We start from the raw sequence: 17,950 nt of genomic DNA, 5'->3' as shown, positions 1-17,950 counted from the left end.
TTTCATACAAATGTTTAATACAGAAACAAACAGTATTAAGAAAACATATATTGATCAATTTGATCAAATGTAGCCAATATGGACATAGTGCCGGAGACCTCTAAGAAGAGTCATCACAGTATCATGGTCGGCTCACTGCCCATTATCGTGACATGAACACAGCGCATAGATCAGAGAAGACATTTCAATGTAAACAGCAGCACAGTCAGTGAACTCTTATCCCTTTCTGACCTCTCACTTCCCCGGCAGGTTGATTTCTGAAAGGCACAAACAGAAGATACTTAGCAACTATGAAGAACATCATGGGAAAATGTAGATGAAGCCAAGCAGCACGTGCATGTCTGTGTGTTAGTGTGCTGGATTCATTTGCACATAAGAGTGAAGCTATGTGACAGCAGCTTAAGGTAAAAAAAAAAAAAGACTAGTGAGGTTAAAGGAATAGTTCACCCAAAAGTGAAAATTCAGTCATTATCTGCTCAGCCGTGCCAATGGAAAGTCAGGAGGGAGGGTTGTTGCGGGGAGATGCGGGCAGTTGGGGGTGAAAAGAGGCTCCAGGGCCTACCTGGCTAGATACATGACCAGGACTCAAGCCTACACAGGTGGTAAAGGAGAGTAGGGGAACCTCTGTCTCCTGGTGCTAGGACAAAAGGGCATCAATACCTGCAGGGGTTAAGACCATGGCCTGCAGCAGGTCAGACAGAGAGATGATGCCCTTCACCACGTCAGCCCTGTCTACCAGGACCAGCCGATGGACCTGTGATAAGCAGGAAAGGGACGGAGAAAGAATGCTCACCTCTTATTCTCTGATGTTAGAACCAAATTGAAACTCTTTGGAAGAAAATATCTACCTCAGCTTTGACGATACGGTCTATGATGGTTTCCAAGGTTTCATCAGGGTAGCACTTGATCACTCCCTCAACGTAACACACGCGCCTGCAGACGGCTTCCTGCATAGTCATGTCCAGATTGTCGTAAGTCTTCTGGGCTGCTAGATTCTGCCACGGAGCAAACACAGGTAGATGCCTCAGTTTCTGAGCAGGTGTCAGCAAACAATGCGACTACATGCAAGGATAATAAAATGAGTCCCACAAAGAAGCGTTAAGATGTTAGATTTCTCGTTTCTCTTCAGTACTTACAATCACATCGAATCTTGAGTAGAGCGACACCACTTTGCCTGTGAAAAGAAATTGTAGGATGCTGTTATATCTGTTTGAACACTTTTCTAGCACAGTACAGACCAAGCAACAAACTGGATGAGCAGATTAGTGGACAAAGAAAATAATCCTTTGTTGCAGGCCTTATACCTTGTTTATCCACCACAGGCAAGGCCGACACCCGCCTTTCCACAAATATGGAGAGGGCGTCGTAGAGCGTTGCCGTTTGCTGAACGGTGGCGATGTTCCTGAACGTTCCGATCCCCAGCTCCTGGATCTGCTTCCCAAGGAACGCAGGCTTGGGAACTTTGTTCCCCTGAAAACACCCAAACACCACAGCAGAAGAACACTGATGCCACAGCCCCTTTTTGATGATGTCAGGTTGAATGAATGAGTAAAAAAGCTCGCTCACAAATATGTGGAGGAACTTGAGGATTCGTTTGTGGGTCAGAATGTGCAGGACATTCCCAGACTGTGGATCGATGACCGGCAGCCTGTGGATCTTGTGTTTAAGTAAGGAATAGATGGCATCAAAGAGGCTGAGAGGCGAGACAACAAAGGGATTTACCGTCCGGCAGGCTAGACAGGTTAAGTGGAATGTTACAGAGATAAAACGGCATTAAAGATTTCATTTGCGTGTGTTGTGCTGCGCTCACCTTGCCTCTGGAGAAATACTAATGAGGAAGTGATTGGAACACTGCAAGTAGACATCTAGATAGAGGAAGACAGAGAGCTCTGATGGTAATCCACAGAGATGCACGCGCAAAGATACTATCATGGATCTGTTATGTTCTTTTACTTTGAAATGAGTCACCTCTCCATGTCTCAATCTTGTGGCTCTCCAGCTCATACATTTGGACCTTTAAAATGGAAATGTCAAGTTATGACAATAATTGCAGAAGAAGGAAAGATCAAATCAATGCTATAAATATTAATTATTAAACCGGAGTGTATTCATGCTCACAAGAGGGGACTTGTAATAGCAGTGGAGGATGTTGATGAAATCTGTAATAGTCAGCATTCCTGTGAGAGAAAAAGATGGATCCCTACATTTATTTATTTTTTAAATATTGTTTTTGTTGCATGTAATAGCTTATTAATTAATTTATTGAGCCATTTATTCATTTTGATTTATAGTCCTCCACACGTCACTGCTATTGATCGCTCGTCTTACCCACAAATCTCTGCAGCTTGCTGTCCCACAGAGGCGCAGCCCTCAAGCCGTTTGCCACCAGTGCAAAAAAGGCTTTTTTCACCTTTTGGAAGTCATAAATTCACACAGAGTGCAGGTTTACAGGCAAAGAAATACACACACACATTCATCCGTTATATTTCCCATAGCAGATACAGGAAGTATGAAGTCTTACTGGTAACGTGGTATCAAATACGACCAGTTTACAGCTGGTTGGAATGGCTTCGTAGCAGCAGTGGCTTTTCATGAAATTCATGTAGATGGTGGCATCAGCCTCTGTGAGAAATCATGTTATTACAATCTGGGTACTTCCTTCAACTCTGCATATACATGTGTTCACACAGCTCTGTTATTTCCAAAGACAGACCAAAACACACACACACGCCAATTTTTCCAATCGTACCTTTGTCCTGTATTTCCTGCTTCTTTACTTGGAATGACACCTACGACACAGCCAAGCCAAACATTCTTTACTTGACATTGCCACAATAATTAAAAAATCTACAAGACGTATCACTTCCACGGCTCCGGTAACACTTTAAACTCCCCACTTATATATTCACTCTAAAGTAAGAGTTCACCTGTGAGAGACGCTCCATAATTCTCCTGTGTGTCCATGAAAAAGTTGTTTGCAAAGCAGCAAACTCAAACCCTTGGCGACTCTGCGTGGTTTGTTACCCTTTCCTACAAAGCAGTTGGGTCTATATTAGGAACTCTCCGGTGGTATGTGACGGGGAGGGGTAAAAGAAGCTGGCGCAGGGCCCAGGGGGAGGGACGCGCCACATTCTGCCAAAACCAGACATCTGCTTCCTGTCTCTGTATCGCGCAACCATCATCACAACGCATTCATGGATGTTTGATGGAATGCGTTCAGGATGCATTCCCAATCTGTGTTACTGTCACTGCTGATCACAGTCGTTTGCCACTATTTATTGGCTGCAGCACACAAAGTGGACTTCTGTGGTAGAATTAACTCTTGGTCTATATGGAGTAAATGTCAAGGCTGCATGCAGTCAAGGTCTTTACGAGAGGCTACACATGCTACATGCTGTTAACATATGACGGCGGTGTGTTTTAATTCTCTCGTTAACACAGACAATGATTAACAAACGTCATAAACAAATGCAGTCTTTATTCGCTCCTTTTCTACAGATTTGCATTTTTATTTTACACCATGTACAAAATTTTAAGGACTTCGTGCTTCAAAGTGTATCAAATTCAAACGCTCAGAGCAGTTCGTCAAAGGTTCAATTACAAAGTAAACGTCCCGTGGACCGTGTGTGGCCGTGTACATAAAAAGTCATCGGTTCTTTTACGTTTTCCTCTGGTGACCTCGCAGCAATGATGGAGTGAAACAGTCCTGTAGCAATGGAAGTGGAGCCAGGTGTGCAAAATTCCAGACAAAGAAACACTGCTGTTAGCTTTCGACGCGTTACACGTTATCTTAACAAAAAACTTCAAAAACACCAACCAGAAACTGACTGAACCCCCAGGAACACATCGTTTTTATACAGACCTTCTTCCCCTCGGAGAACTTCTAGATTAATCTCTTAAATTTGGCTACACATTACCCTGTTACACAAGTGGCTTTGAGGTTATGTGACAGTCCACATACAAACTGATGAATTCAGACTGTAAAAAAAGAAGCAGCTATAAAAAGAGAAGTTTCTTTTTGTCATTTCCGCGTGGTTGATAACAGTTACGCTGAGGTACGGAGGTGGTGTCTGCGTTCAAGCCGGTTCCTTTCTTGGAGGTTGACGAGGACAGGAGACGGCTCGTTTCACAAACAGTAACAAAAACTACCCGGTGTACAAAATCAGTGCTCGCTGCTCGCACGTGACCGACGTAAAGCTCCTTGTGCGCGAAAGAAAAAATATATGGTAACAGTGAGCAAATGTGTTAAAGCCAAAATGTAGCAGGCGTGGTAAACTGGTTTAGTTCATTCTTCTCGACTTACTGCGAAACTCTCAACTTCCAGATATGTTGCGAAACTCTCGTACACTTTCATCAACCTGCCAAGTAGCTAACAGCCTTAGTATAACGACAACTCAACACGCTCAACACGAGGGCCCTTCATCACCGTCTCACGCGTCTGAATTTCTGAGCAACTGTGGTAACGAAACGATTTGGTTTGCAGCCAAAATGAAAAAAATTAAATAAAAAGAGAAACAAATCAAATTATTCTCGAATCCCTTCAGATCTTCCCTCCACAGCAAAAACAAAGCAGGGCGTTAACCGAACACTATGGCGTTGCAATTATGGCAAATGTATTCTGAGGGACTATAAGTGCATTCCCATCCTGTCAAAATGTGCCTAGTAACTCTTGCCTTTGCACCTGTATTCTACATCTGGGAAAGTAAGAAAACATGACACAAAGCAGTTGATGAGTGATGAATTCAACGCTGGTTTAACTTCAAGAGTCCAGAACTACAGGTTGACAGCAGGGGGGAAGTCTGCAGTCTCTAGCCGGGCATCAGCAGAGCTTGGGCTTTGTCGACAGGTAATATAGACTCTGGATGGCAGGGTCCGAGCTGCACAGGGGGGAACACCCCCAGGCGAGAGTTCAGACTTGGTTCGGCCCCTCCGAGGAGGCTGGAGGCCAGCCATGGGGCGTGACGCTGATGGTTATCGAGAGGACCTTGCGTGCAAAGTGCTGAGGTGTTTCTGAGCCCACACTGAAGAGGAGGGAGGGTTGCAAGACAGCCAGGACAGAAGAAGGAGGCAGGAGACCAAGTTTGGGGAGCTTCCATGTCAGGATTAGTTTCAGGATGTGTGTGACCCATCGAGGCCAGGAGGGAGCCCCAGAGACACAACAGCGATGTCTGTGAGGAAGCCGGCGGGGGGCTTTGTGCGAGGTGCTGGTCGGCTCCAAGTGCTCCGGTCTGGCGGTTCAGACTCTCGTTGGCCAGGATGCAACAGGGGACGTGCTGGGCTTCAGACGGGGCTGCGGGGTTTAGGCTGGAGGTCTGAACGTGGGCCGGGCTAATCTCTGGTTGAGGTGGAAGCAGGGACTGGCCGCTTCTGGAGAGACTGAGCTGGTGCAGCACGGCGCTGGTGGCAATGAGGCCAGCCACACTGGTGAGATAGACCAGGCCGAGCATACAGGATACCTGGAAACAGAATGATGTTGAATCAGACTATGGAAGCCAACGTGATTACAAATCAAACATCCATTAGCACATAAAGATCTTCTCATATCCTCCTCACCTTAGTAAAGTGCTGGTAGATGGCGGTGAGGGCTTGACTCCACGCCGACTGCTCCAGTAGAACACAGAGGTCAGTGTAGGTGAACCAGCCGCGTTTCATCCCCTGCCGCTCCGCGATGCTGCAGAAGGAAGCACCCAGCATGCTTTGTCAAATTAAGGTCTTACGGACATTATTTTAGCATGATGCAAGTTTAACATAGCTGAACACATACCTGGTTTCCAGTTGACTTAGTATATCAAATAAGTCATTTGGCTCCGTGAAGAGGCTCCACTCCTACAAGACATGACATGCGGGTTAGAACAGAGGCCATGAACCACACACACACCCCACGCAAACATGCACACACTCACAATGGCGTTCAAGAAGTTCATCTCCAGGTTGTTGACAGTCTTGACGTCCAGCTTGCCCGCCGCTCCCCACTCGTCGTTGAACACCTCTTCTTCCTCTCCTTCGTCGTACAGGTACTTGCTGGCAACCATCTAATTCCGTGTGGAAGATGAGGAATAGGCAGAACAGGACACAAGTAAGTAACAATTACGAGCATCCATTCTAAAACGAGCAGAGAACACGCTAGAAATAACACCAAGGCATTAAAGATGACCTTTGAACCCAACACACATACCATGGAGATCAGGAAGAGGTCAGAGGAGGAGATCTTTTGGAGGTATTCAGGGTTTCTATGTCGGAGCCTTTCTATGTAAACTAGAGCCAGCATCATGGCACACGGAGAGATGCAAGCCTCCCTGGAGACAAGAATAGATTTGTTTTTAGTGTTATGACTGGCGGTGCCATGTTTCGATCTGTGCATACATAATACGAAGTACAAACCTGGAGACATGAGCAGCATACTTCTTCTGAAGCTTTCGGATCGGGCTCGGGGCAGACTTCTGGAAGATTTCGACAGCAATATCTGGAAAGGACAAAGACAAAAGTGAACTCAAGTTATTATCTATTATCTAAAATCTCCTGACTGGCAGCAAGTCAGGAAGAAGGGCATGGACATCCGGTAGTTCTTCTGTAGGAGCATCAGAGAGGAGCTGAGTTCTTGCTACTATTTAACTAGCCCAGTTTGAAAGCTAAACGTTAACTTACCTGTAACAGGGCAAGAGAGGGCGTCCAGAGAAACGTCTTTGTCCAGGCCATAGTACAGTCGCTTCCTCACTCGTTCAGTCAACTTCTGGTGTGCAGGAAGAAACTGTACGAAACAATAACATAAGCTTCCTGATTAGCTGTAGCATTAGGGAACTAAGCTAGGTCAAGTCAGTTGGAAAGCAATAAGCCAACCTAGCTGCTTAACGTCGGCTGAAACGCTAACGTCACCAATATACGCGGCATTAACTTTAACGCATGTTTACAAAATGCTTCTATCAACATTAGTTTGCCATTTAAATCAACTGTAACTCATACACTACACAACTTTAGCTAAGCTAACGTCGTGCCCGTGGCGGGTCAACGACGAAGTGAGTGTAGCTAACAGTTTAGCTAACAAACTACAAGCGTCAGCTAGTTATGCGAGTTAGTTCTGCTTTTTATTTTTCCCCAATCTAAAAGATTTTAACGACACGTTGTTTAGCTTGAGTTAAAACACTTATCAACGTGACATTAACTTATCCAACATCAGACCGTAGCTAGGTATTGTCCTGGGACATCATGTTCACACAAGGGGACTGGCTAGCTGACATCGCTAAACACATCTACTTAGCTCACGTAATGCGCCTAGCGCTAGCTTCCGTGTTGTGTTGACCTAGCGCGGCCTTAACTCAAGAACATACCGTGAACTCCTGGAAGTCTGAAAACCGAAAGGTCTTCTCGTTAAATAACGCGTCGAAATCCATATCTTCTATAGATCCAACATAAGTCAACCGTGTGTTTAAAAGGGCGACTGCTCGGCCTGGCTGCCCCGCCTGGCTAGTAGTGCTCAGCTAACAACACGCCCTGACCGCGACTGTCAGTCAGCTGTTTGCCTCTTTTTTTCTCCAGACCGATACAGATGCTGGGGCCGGGAGGGGGCGCGCTGCAGGGCTGTTACACAACAGTTGTAAACTCCCATTGGCCAAAGGAGGCGGTTATTTTTATCTCCCTGGTGGTGTCTATGAGTGAAAACTAGCTGTACTACACATATGCATGCTTTAATAATCCTGTCTGGAGTAAAGTTGGCCACACATTAACCAGGCTGCTGTCACTGGGGCCTGCTGATGTTGCATCTCTTCTTCTACATCAGTGATCATGAATGGAGACACTGTAGATTATGACCTAGAGGTCCAGTTTAGTGCTGTCTTAACATGATCTATCAGAACTGGACTGGAAATTCACCAAACTGGAACACAAGAGGAAGAAAAACCCTTTATTTGCATCTTTCTATACAAGACAACAGAACATTTACAAAATGTAATAATCATGGACAACACCTGTGATGAGGTAGAAATAGACATCCAGCAAATTCATAGTCAGACACTGTGTATATGACTGCTTATAATTACATATTACAGTTAGTGAGAATAATGGTGGGTAGGCTGTTATGACTGCGTGGGCTATTAAGTTTGATGGGATGCCTTTTTCCATGTTTTTCTATTGTCTTTAACTGGTGATTGTACAACCTTATGTAAATGTAAATCAAAACTGTTTTAAAAAACACGATTGCCAAATAGCGTATTTCATTAATCTTTCGACAAAAATGTAGAAAACACAACGATCCGACAAGCAGCACACCCGGCTTTACCTAAGTGATCAAAAGTATACAGAGGCTTACACGTGTATGTAAAAAACATCAGTTTAAATAACAGCAGAGCTCAGAACTCAACTACCAGAAACATAAAAAACAACAAAGCTGAATGAAATCCCTGACAGCTTTACACCAACCTGATGTCAGTCATGTGGTATTATTTAGTGGGCGACAGATTCAACAAGATGCAGTGTTGAGGCTGCGATCAGAGCGTTTTTATCACCTTATTTCTTGCAATTTTGTATCTCTAAGTAAGGAACGTGTCATAGATTATTTCAAGTTTAACTGTGAAAAGATCAGACAGCATAAACTAACAGAAGTCAGTGTTTAATATGAAAAATAAAGACAAAAACATTTAAAAGGTGGCCGGAGTGCCTCCGAAAATAATATTCTGGAGCTAAAATGGCTTTTGACGCAGTTGGACACTTATTAGTTTGTACCTTATTATCTTTACAAGCACCTTCCCTTATTTCCATTGCACATTCAGTCTGAAATTCCTTAAAATAAATAAAACGTTCATCTTAATGAGTGTTCTTTCGCGTTAAAGTCATCCACCTACTTTATTACAATAAAGAGGGGGATCAAAATGTAGAGTTCTCTTTTAAAACGAAGCACAAAGAAATACATTCAGTGGCCCTGGTGGCCCGAGGACGTGGACGGTGGCTGCAGCTTCTCGGACTTGCGGTCTTTGGATTCGGACTCCGACGAGGAGTCCGAGTCCTGGGCCTGCTGTTGGTTCATCCACATGTCTGCGTACAAGCCTCCCTTGAGCAGCAGTTCATCGTGTCTTTGGATGGAGAGAAAGTGAATCACTTGGTGTTCAGTTAAAAAAAAAAGAGGATTGACTGTATGACACTCAAAGCTACAGGTCAGGAGGTCACACTTACCGTCCTCGCTCAGCAATCCGGCCGTCACTAATAACCAGAATCTGGTCCGCTCCGATTATGGTGGACAATCTTTTATATTAAAAAAAGGTTTAAACAACACTTTAGACAAAACCACTGATATCCTAAAACAAAGGGAATAGAAAAGAGAAACCTTTCAGAAATAAAAGCCTTCAGTGAATGCATCTCTTACCTGTGAGCTACAACAACTGTCGTACGATTGGCGCAGACTTTAGCCAATGAGGCCTGGATGTTGCGCTCCGTCTGTGTGTCTAGAGCAGATGTGGCCTGCAGAGAGATAGTTCATCAAGACAAGTTCATCCAAATGTAAATCCAGTCCAGCTTCTGTCTGTACACAACCTCTCCTTTTTGTAATCTCACCTCATCCAGCAGGATGACCTGTGGTGCTTTCAGGATAGTTCGGGCGATAGCCACTCGTTGCTTCTCTCCTCCACTCAGCTTCAGACCTCTTTCACCCACCTGTGTATCGTAACCTGCCAGAGATAAATACAGATTATAGAAGATATTACAGATGCTCTGCCTGAGAGGACTTACATTTCATCAAATTATTTTGGACATACACAATATAGAGAATATAGCAAAACAAAAAAATCCCTCCAAGTCATCACTGTGACTCAAAGAATAACAATCATCCACAGCTTACCCTCAGGGAAGGTCATGATCTTATCGTGTATATCAGCAGCTATAGCAGCATCCTCCACCTCCTGGTCACTGGCAGAGATGCGGCCGTAGCGAATGTTGTTCTGGATGGTGTCGTTGAAAAGCACGGTGTCCTGGGGAACCACGCCGATATGAGATCGCAGGGATACCTGCTTCACCTGAGGAGAGACGACAACGGCGTAGTAATTACTCGTCCTGAGCGTGCCTGTAAACACACACAGCTGCGTACAGCTATATGAAAGACATTGTAACTGGTGCTTTTATTGCTCTTGGTAATCTCTAGGGCAACATAACAAGATGCTAATTTACGCTTCTAGCAGTTCGATGACTTCATTTGCACATGGAATGATGTACAATGTCTTCTAATGCATATGAGACCTTGTTTATTAGTTCTGGTGGCACTATGTAAAGCTTTAATTCTATGTTACTAATAGCTTTTATTACTGTATATGTATGCGGCTGCCAGTAGCTTCCAAAAGCGGTGCTACATCTTTGTTTTAATGTGTTATCTTTCAGCCTTTTGTAGCGAAGCGTGTGTCGTCTTGAACCCTGTCATCTCATGTACGAGTTCTGGAGGCAGACATTTACTTTTGATATATCCTGGCCATCGATGCGAATGCAGCCTCCCTGAACATCATAGAAACGGAAGATGAGTCGGACGATGGTGCTCTTTCCAGAGCCCGATGGTCCCACCTGGGGAGATGAAGAGAAACTTAAGATTGTAGAGTCCCAACAGAACACAGGCAGCTCAACTGTATGAGTGAGCAGAGGGTGAAATCTATCTTTTGAATTTAAGTGGTTCCTTAGACTTACCAGGGCGACCGTCTGTCCTGGAAGTACAGTGAAGGAAACATCGTTGAGAATCTCCTTCCTGCAAAACAGTAAGACAGACTTGTAAAATAAAGGTGTCTACATAAATCGAGGTAACAACGTCACACAAGTCTGGTTTCAACCAGGCTAGATGATCAATAGTGAACCGACCCGTTTGTGTAGCTGAAGTAAACATTCTCAAACTCCACTTTTCCCAGTTTGAAGAGAAGATTCCCTGCATTTACTTCATCTTTCACCTGCACAAGAGAACAAATACAGACAGCATTAAGAATATTCACGATAAAACAGCATTTAAAGTGAAAGACCAAAGATTGGCAAGTTCTAAAAGTACCTCTTCGTCTTCTTCAAAAAGCTTGAACATGCTTTCCATGTCAATGAAAGAGTTCTGGATCATTCTGCAAAAAAAATGAGCCGAACAGTTTGAAAGAATTAACCAGAAACAAAGGAACAAAGTCAAATAATGACGCTCTGGGATTGTAGGACGGCTCGGATGCCATCCCAAAGCACTACTGTATTTTACTATGCTATCATCCATCTTAATGCATTTCAAGATGCTTCTACCTCTTCTTACCTGTAGTAGGTTCCAAACCAGTTGAGGGGGGTGTACAGCTGGATGATGTAGGTGCCAAAGAGAACAAAATCTCCAACCTAGAAAACACAAGCGGGCATCGGCGATAAAATCAGCTTGAGCGTGTCCTAACCGGCCGTGAGTAATGCTGCAGCGTTTGGCTCAAGTTGAAGGGAGGAATTTTCAACACAACACCGTCTCCTTTTATTACAAAAAGCTAAATAAGGTGCCAGCTGGCTTGAGGGAGATCTCCGGGCAGTTTCTGGTAAGAAGACACAGCATCTCTACTTGCTGTTGGCTGCGATGCGTGTCATTTTCCAGTAGACAAACATCTAAATATCACAGAATACAATGTGTGTTTTCTGTTTAAAAAGTAAAAACTTAGCAAGACAGCCTATCTTAGCAAACTCACCCATCTTATCCTAGTGTGGTTAAGTCTCCAGTTTGAGTGCACAGCAGACAGTTACATGGTTTGTTTACATGACATAACAGAATGCATATACCAGTACCTGAAACCTTCCTTCAGTCACAAAGTAGGCACAGAGCAGGGAGCCGGCCAGCAGGCCTGATCCGATGATGAGGTTCTGTGTTTGGTTGAGGAATGCCAGGGACGCCTGGGTCTTCCACTCCGACACCTAAAAACAGGAGAAACATACAACTACTGGTTTCTTTGTGAAATAACAACACAGAGAGTGATATTGGGAGCCACAACAGGAGGCGAACTTCTTCACTACTCCTTGTGTAAATGCAGATTTGATAACGCTGAGAGCTGGACACTGACCTGTGCCAAAATAGCACATGCCGTCTTTTAAAAAGTGTGTTTTCTCCTAAAACAACTGTGTTAGATTGAACTTTTTCTTTTTCATGTTTTGAAACATAAATAATCATATCTCCTGGAGGGTTTAGCCATCTGCTGTGAGCAGATTGCTTCCACGCAGCACCTTGTGCAGCTTGCTGCTGCTATCAATAACCAGACACAGACAGGAGCGAGCGATCCTCGAGGTTTGTTTTGACTTCTGTCAAGATGAGCAGATATCCTCCTCGAGGCAAAGATTATCTTCAGCATTCTGCTAAACTCAGAAAGAAGAGGAAGTTGGGGATATTGTTGAGGCTGGTTTTCTTAGCACTGATTTGTTAAGTAGTTTTGTTAATCAGTTTTCAAGCAGGTCAATGAGAAATGATCCAGGTTGTAAATAACAATTTTTATCTATAGACAAGGTATTTCAAGATACTGCTTCAAAGTGCTGATGACTGCAGAAGCTTTCTGTACTTTACTTCTTTAAAAATTTCAACTGCTAAACCAGCTGTTATCAGGATATTAACATTATGTTAGAATTGCAGTCTTACTAGGGCTGCAAAGAACAATTATTTTGACAATAAATTACTACTCGTTGCAACTCTAAATCCAAAAAAGTAGTTGACTTGTCTCTGCGCAGAACAAAAAGAGGGTCAAAACAGGCACTTACCTGATATTTCAAGATGGCATCCTCAAAACGGCCGACCTCGTAGTTCTCTGCATTGTAGTATTTCACCTATGGGACAGACGAAAGCAAAGAAAAAAATAAGTCGAACAATATTTGACATCTTGGATTAAATGAAACTTCTCGATGAACCAAAACGGCAGACGGGCAGCAACATTTTTGACGTACCGTCTCGAAGTTTAACAACGAGTCCACGGCCTTCGTCTTGGCGTTGTTGTCCTGCAGATTCATGTCTCGTCTGTACTTGGCTCTCCATTCAGTGATGATAATGGTCAGAGCTAGAGGAAATATTATCCGGCGATCAGAAATCTTGATGCTCAACTAATCATTTTATTTAAATGTAAATGTAAATGTAAATGTACTTTATTTATACAGCCCTTTACGACAATCCTTACGGTGTACCAAAGTGCTTTACAACAAGTAATAAATAAAAATAAAAATAAAAACAATAAAAACAATAAAATACAGTAAAAATCAAAATAAGATAAAGTAAGATAAAAGTGTCATCATGCTACTGGGTATTAAAAGCCATCCTGAATAAATAAGTTTTTAGCCGAGATTTGAAGAGGCCCAGGTCAGAAGTGAGACGCATCTCAGCGGGGAGCTTATTCCAGAGCCTGGGGGCAGCAACAGAAAAGGCTCGGTCACCCCAGTGTTTATATTTTGACCTGGGCACTTCCAGCAAGAGTTGATTGTTTGACCTCAGAGCTCTGCCAGAATTTCGGACAATTAAAAGCTCAGATAAATATGATGGGGCGAGACCGTTAAGAGCTTTAAAAACAAACAATAAAAGTTTAAAATCAATTCTATAAGAAACAGGAAGCCAATTTAACATTATGAAATAAATGAATAGAGCTCTGGATAACTACTCACTGAGGTATAAGGCCATGCAGACGAAGACAATAAGGCCAAACCAGGCGTTGAAATAAGTGATGAAGTAGATGATGGAGATGACGATATCGGCGATGGTTGGGAAGATGCTGAACACTATGTAGCTGTGGGGGAAAAAGGGACAATTGAGACAATTGCTACTACATATCAGGAATATTCTGCTGAAATGCTGAACGTTCATATAAATATAACATTGCCATCCTACCTGAGCAGGCTGTTAATGGACGAGGTGCCGCGGTCGATGCTCCTCAGCACGTCGCCGGTTTTGCGGCCCAGGTGCCAGCGCAGGGAGAGGGAGTGGAGGTGGGAAAAGAGGCGCACTTGAACCACGCGGTTAGTGTACTGTTGCACCTTGATCCACAGGAAGGAGCGCATGTTGCTGACAAACCCTGAGGCGCCTGGGAAGAGGAGCAGATAATGGTGAAAGTGGCAGATGAGCCACTCATGTGAAACGTGATATGAAACAGAAAATCAATGCGCTGGACTGCTTGTAGAGTATTTGTCTGTCGGTCTGTGAAAAGCAGACTCTCTAAATTACGCATCCACGACACGAATGAGTTGGTCCTACCTGCCCCGCCGCCCTGCAGAAACTTGAGCAGGACATAAATGCACACTGTGGTAGCCAGCGCTCTCCAGCTGCTGCCATCAGTCAGTTCATTCACTGCGGGAGGGACAAACACATAAAGTTAAATGAGAACAAAGGCTTGAAGGCTTTCTCGAATTGAAGATATGGCGGATAAACAAGACGATGAACGAGACACGGAAAATTTGGAAGGTGTTGCCTGACGCCTGGGTGTTTTCTATTCGTCTCTCTGGCCCTCTGGCAGCATTAAACCATCAGGAGAAGGATGTCTTAGCTTTATCACATTGCACATCCCGAGGAACAGTACGTGTTTAATTTGTTGAATCTGTCTACAAGCTTCTCGGTGTGTATTCAAGCTTACGTGCTGGCGTGTTTTTATCTGGCTCTTGAGGCTTTTCAACCTGTGGCTCAAATTGAGCGAGTGAAACCCACTATTAGCTTGTGGCTCTGGCGTGTAGCTGCAGAAACAGGCCGTTTAGCTCTGAAATAAATAGAACGCTTGAGTCTACAGGGTTTGGTTAAAAACAGGTCGCTCACCAATATTCTTGTAGTAAATGGGCACAAAGACATTAATGGCTCTCTCGACTCCGAGCAGCCCCAAACAGAAAATGACCAGGAGCTGGAGGACGATGTTCTTCCGTGGCCACATGTAGGGAACCAGGAGACGGACTTTCTTCCTGAAACCCTGCCAGGTGGACGGGTTCTCTTCTGTTCTGCCCAAAAGGCTCTGAGATGGAGACAATCAATAAGTACCAAACACACAGTAGCATAGTGTATAATAGTGGAATAGAGGGCATGTCTAAGGTGGTTAAACTTTGAAATACTGTTGGGAAATAAAAGTGTCACGGGTTTTAACTCCGCTACCTGCCCACTGTTCTCCACGTCCCGCTCGTCTTCATTTATCAGCAGCATGTATGGTCTCCGTGGCAACCCTGGAGCTTTGAGACCAATGAAGAAAAGCAGCCCGGTGCCAATGTAGCGCATCAGCCACAGAGCGAACTGGACCTGAGGGGTTCGTAGGTAGTTAATATGGACCGAATTTGCAGTTAATCAGCATGTGACAGTGGAGGCATGTGCATGTATGCTCATGAAACAACTGTGCATGAGGCAGTGACTCAGCTGATGACTGCATTAGATGAGTCATTAATTATTCAGTGGCCAAGCCTCTGAGTAAGTCATATCGATATATCACCACACAAGTTACTGTTATGTAACACACAATATTCACTCTATGCTCCTTTCAAAAGGGAACTTTAGACTGGGATGGACCGAATCAGGGCTGATACTGACTAAACAGTCGTCTTGGATTTTACATTTCGTTATATCATGATATGACATGACTGTTGTCTTTATCTGGTTTTATGTTATTTTCTGAACCTACCATACTTATTCTAACTCTTGTCTGTACCCACTTAGTCATTATATCCACATTACTATTGCACATTAATCAAAAATCTCATTGTGCCAGATCTGCCTCGTATACCCTTAGGGCCCCCCATGGATCACTGCACACTTCTGTTCTACAATATTCTTATTTCTGTACTTGTTAAATATCAAAAACCATATATTGATATTTTCCTGTCCTCTTCTAGGTCATCATGGTGTAGAGGAGGTCTTGTATTCATGGTGTTTATTTTATAAATTTATCTACTTTTGTTGTTGTAATTTTTTAGTCCTGTATAGTTATATCTATTGTTATTAATTTTCATCTGTGTTGTTTCAATTGTGCTACATGAGTCACTGGTTTGTATGAAATGTGCTATGAAAATAAAGTCCAGTTGAAATAAGCTAAGTTGATTATTGACTCATCCCTTCATAACACTGAAAATGATGACTCACACTGAGTAAAATGCAGGATAAACAGTTAGAGGAGCACTTCTGCATTTTACAAACCAAGTTAAGGACAGATCAAAATATACAACAAACCACTGAACACACAAACGTCAAGTCATGCTTACGTTTGTGTAACCACAGAGTTGAAACTGCTGCAACTGACTCAGCATGGGAGGGGCAAGACTTCTTGTCTCTTTTGATTGGTTAACAGTCACTTGAGGGATCTGAGAGTCAGACCGGGCAATGACTCGGCAAAAAAAAAATGGCTCTAGTGACATTGCTGGTGTTTTGCATTCCAGCCCGTCTCCCTCTGACAGCTGGGTGCGTAGTTTGTTATACTAGGAACCGGACAGGCTGCCCTGCTTTGAGTCCAGTGAGTCAGAAGACACACCCAATTAATAGATAAGTAACCTTTGGCTTACCGGACTGTGAAAACCCACATCAACATCATAAAACACTGTGTATCCTTTTTGAGCTCAAGGGCACACTATCATTCTTAAATCAACATCAGATAAAGTAACTGAACTTAATCCTGAATAGATAGGAAGGGGCATTAACTGTATGACGTGAGCTCCATGTTACATTCAAATACATGTACATCAATCATTCCTACCTGTTGTTGACTGTTCTCTAAGCTCCACCACCAGTGAGGACTATACCAGGAGACGAAGGCCAAGTTCTCAGCTGAGAAAGCCACAGCCCAGAACAGCAGCAGGGCCGCGCTGTGGCCCCTCGTTCGGTCCATCAGCAGGACCCTTCGTCTTTCCACCCGGAGCAGGGCTATGGCCCAGGCCCAGCCCCCCGCGGAGAACAGGCCATACAACACCACGTAGCCTGGGAGCTCTCCTCCGCTGGCAGCCCGCCACACCATCCCACCTAGAGACTGGACCAGGAGAAGGATGGAGATGGCCTGCTGGAAGCCGTAGAAGCGGGAGCGTGGGATGAACTTGGGCTCCATCGCCGTGCCATACTTCTGGTAGAATATGCAGTGGATGGTGCCGAGGAAGAAGGCGATGGTGAGCAGGATGGCGGGGACCAGTGTGAAGTAGAAGCAAGGGGAGATGCCTTCATCCACCCAGGTGTGGGAGATGGAGGAATTGGCTTCACAGTAGCTCTGCATGAACACCATGGCTGCAGCTGGGGAGGGACAGATATGATTTATTTAGATACAGTGCAATAACTGTGCAAGATCACATGTAACTACTTAAATGACTGTAAACCAACACAAACACAGTCAAACAGTCTCAGATGAGAGCAGGTGAACCTTTATTTTATAGCCTCTGCACAAACTGAGCTGGCTGCTTGGCTCTGCTATATTAGGCTGTGAACTTCAGTGCCATCTTTAGTTGCTGGCTCATGGTTCACCACTGCACCTGTTTCAGCTGCTGGTTATAAATGACCGCCGCTCATTTGCCACACATTACCACAACGTCTGCCAAAAGGAGTGGGCAGAGCAGATACAGAGACATACCTTAAGATAGCTCCAATAACACTCAGGGAGGCAAAAGGAATTTAACACTATTATTAACATGTATTCCAGAGGCTCCAGACATAAAGTAACACACTGTTTTTATTTGAAACATTACCTTTTTTGCCGGGTGGTCGCTGTCAACTTCACAGGTATCTCCACAGTGCACAGCCTCCACTTGTCAGCAACAGAGGTTACTCAGGAGAAGCTAGCAAGTCCACTAAACACTATTAATTAGCTGTAAGCTAGCTTAGTCGGCTAAAGCTACACACAGCTTTCACATAAACGACAGATTAAAAACGTGACCGACTGGTGAGAGTATGCGCTAGCCTACATAGTTATCTAGGTGCCGGTCATTGCTGCTATCGACTGTGTGTGTGCTCATGCCGCTGCTGCTGTTGTCCTTGCTGCGCGCATGTTAAACAACAGATCGGTGACTCGGCAATCGACGCTTT

The 17,950-nt window shown here is 44.1% G+C and overlaps 3 protein-coding genes across 5 annotated transcripts; all 3 read right to left on the bottom strand.

Annotated features, from left to right (window-relative positions):
- On the bottom strand, positions 1-3,378 carry prkag3a (protein kinase, AMP-activated, gamma 3a non-catalytic subunit). Of its 3 annotated transcripts, none has more exons than XR_014621646.1 (13): positions 2,928-3,378; positions 2,750-2,789; positions 2,522-2,622; positions 2,329-2,410; positions 2,119-2,177; positions 1,954-2,014; positions 1,811-1,865; positions 1,567-1,693; positions 1,305-1,470; positions 1,137-1,174; positions 849-995; positions 563-754; positions 1-257 (listed from the first exon to the last, which is right to left on the bottom strand). XR_014621646.1 is itself a non-coding variant. In XM_084347018.1 (13 exons), exons 1-13 carry the CDS (start codon positions 2,943-2,945, stop codon positions 235-237), a joined length of 1,011 nt encoding a protein of 336 aa, XP_084203144.1. In that variant the 5' UTR covers positions 2,946-3,378; the 3' UTR covers positions 1-234. The 3 variants fall into 3 exon arrangements, 1 of the variants encoding a protein (XP_084203144.1); XR_014621647.1 differs by having other exon boundaries at positions 1,969-2,014; XM_084347018.1 differs by having other exon boundaries at positions 661-754.
- An 83-nt stretch (positions 3,379-3,461) lies between these two features.
- On the bottom strand, positions 3,462-7,594 carry cnppd1 (cyclin Pas1/PHO80 domain containing 1). Its single transcript, XM_084347017.1, has 8 exons — positions 7,326-7,594; positions 6,646-6,748; positions 6,382-6,463; positions 6,176-6,296; positions 5,904-6,032; positions 5,765-5,826; positions 5,554-5,671; positions 3,462-5,456 (listed from the first exon to the last, which is right to left on the bottom strand). Exons 1-8 carry the CDS (start codon positions 7,386-7,388, stop codon positions 4,809-4,811), a joined length of 1,326 nt encoding a protein of 441 aa, XP_084203143.1. The 5' UTR covers positions 7,389-7,594; the 3' UTR covers positions 3,462-4,808.
- Positions 7,595-7,884: 290 nt separating this feature from the next.
- Positions 7,885-17,950, bottom strand: abcb6a (ATP binding cassette subfamily B member 6 (LAN blood group) a). The gene is made up of 20 exons (XM_084346923.1): positions 17,614-17,950; positions 16,641-17,164; positions 15,059-15,199; positions 14,732-14,921; positions 14,180-14,272; positions 13,817-14,009; positions 13,594-13,715; positions 12,889-12,998; positions 12,706-12,771; positions 11,749-11,874; positions 11,243-11,319; positions 11,003-11,066; positions 10,822-10,907; positions 10,654-10,711; positions 10,429-10,533; positions 9,824-9,998; positions 9,541-9,653; positions 9,353-9,447; positions 9,163-9,231; positions 7,885-9,062 (listed from the first exon to the last, which is right to left on the bottom strand). Exons 2-20 carry the CDS (start codon positions 17,154-17,156, stop codon positions 8,903-8,905), a joined length of 2,559 nt encoding a protein of 852 aa, XP_084203049.1. The 5' UTR covers positions 17,157-17,164; positions 17,614-17,950; the 3' UTR covers positions 7,885-8,902.

The sequence above is a fragment of the Pagrus pagrus genome (assembly GCF_965226575.1).
Source record: "Pagrus pagrus genome assembly, chromosome: 24".
Lineage (NCBI taxonomy): Eukaryota > Metazoa > Chordata > Actinopteri > Spariformes > Sparidae > Pagrus > Pagrus pagrus.
The sequence above is the reverse complement of the archived record's forward strand: the minus strand, read 5'-3'. Positions and strand labels throughout refer to the sequence as shown.

What these genes read in the sequence shown, in the direction of transcription:
- cnppd1 (XM_084347017.1), bottom strand. Translation starts at nt 7,388, where the DNA reads ATGGATTTCGACGCGTTATTTAACGAGAAGACCTTTCGGTTTTCAGAC. An exon ending in CCTCTCTTGCCCTGTTACAG is followed by an intron (nt 6,464 to 6,645) that starts GTAAGTTAACGT and finishes TGTCCTTTCCAG; the next exon opens with ATATTGCTGTCGAAATCTTC. An exon ending in CTAAGTCAACTGGAAACCAG is followed by an intron (nt 5,672 to 5,764) that starts GTATGTGTTCAG and finishes TTCCTTCTGCAG; the next exon opens with CATCGCGGAGCGGCAGGGGA.
- abcb6a (XM_084346923.1), bottom strand. Translation starts at nt 17,156, where the DNA reads ATGGTGTTCATGCAGAGCTACTGTGAAGCCAATTCCTCCATCTCCCAC. An exon ending in TGACTGAAGGAAGGTTTCAG is followed by an intron (nt 11,320 to 11,748) that starts GTACTGGTATAT and finishes TGTGTTTTCTAG; the next exon opens with GTTGGAGATTTTGTTCTCTT. An exon ending in TGGTTTGGAACCTACTACAG is followed by an intron (nt 11,067 to 11,242) that starts GTAAGAAGAGGT and finishes TTTTTTTTGCAG; the next exon opens with AATGATCCAGAACTCTTTCA.
- prkag3a (XM_084347018.1), bottom strand. An exon ending in GCAGGAAATACAGGACAAAG is followed by an intron (nt 2,623 to 2,749) that starts GTACGATTGGAA and finishes GATTTCTCACAG; the next exon opens with AGGCTGATGCCACCATCTAC. An exon ending in ACTCAAGATTCGATGTGATT is followed by an intron (nt 996 to 1,136) that starts GTAAGTACTGAA and finishes GCTCCGTGGCAG; the next exon opens with AATCTAGCAGCCCAGAAGAC.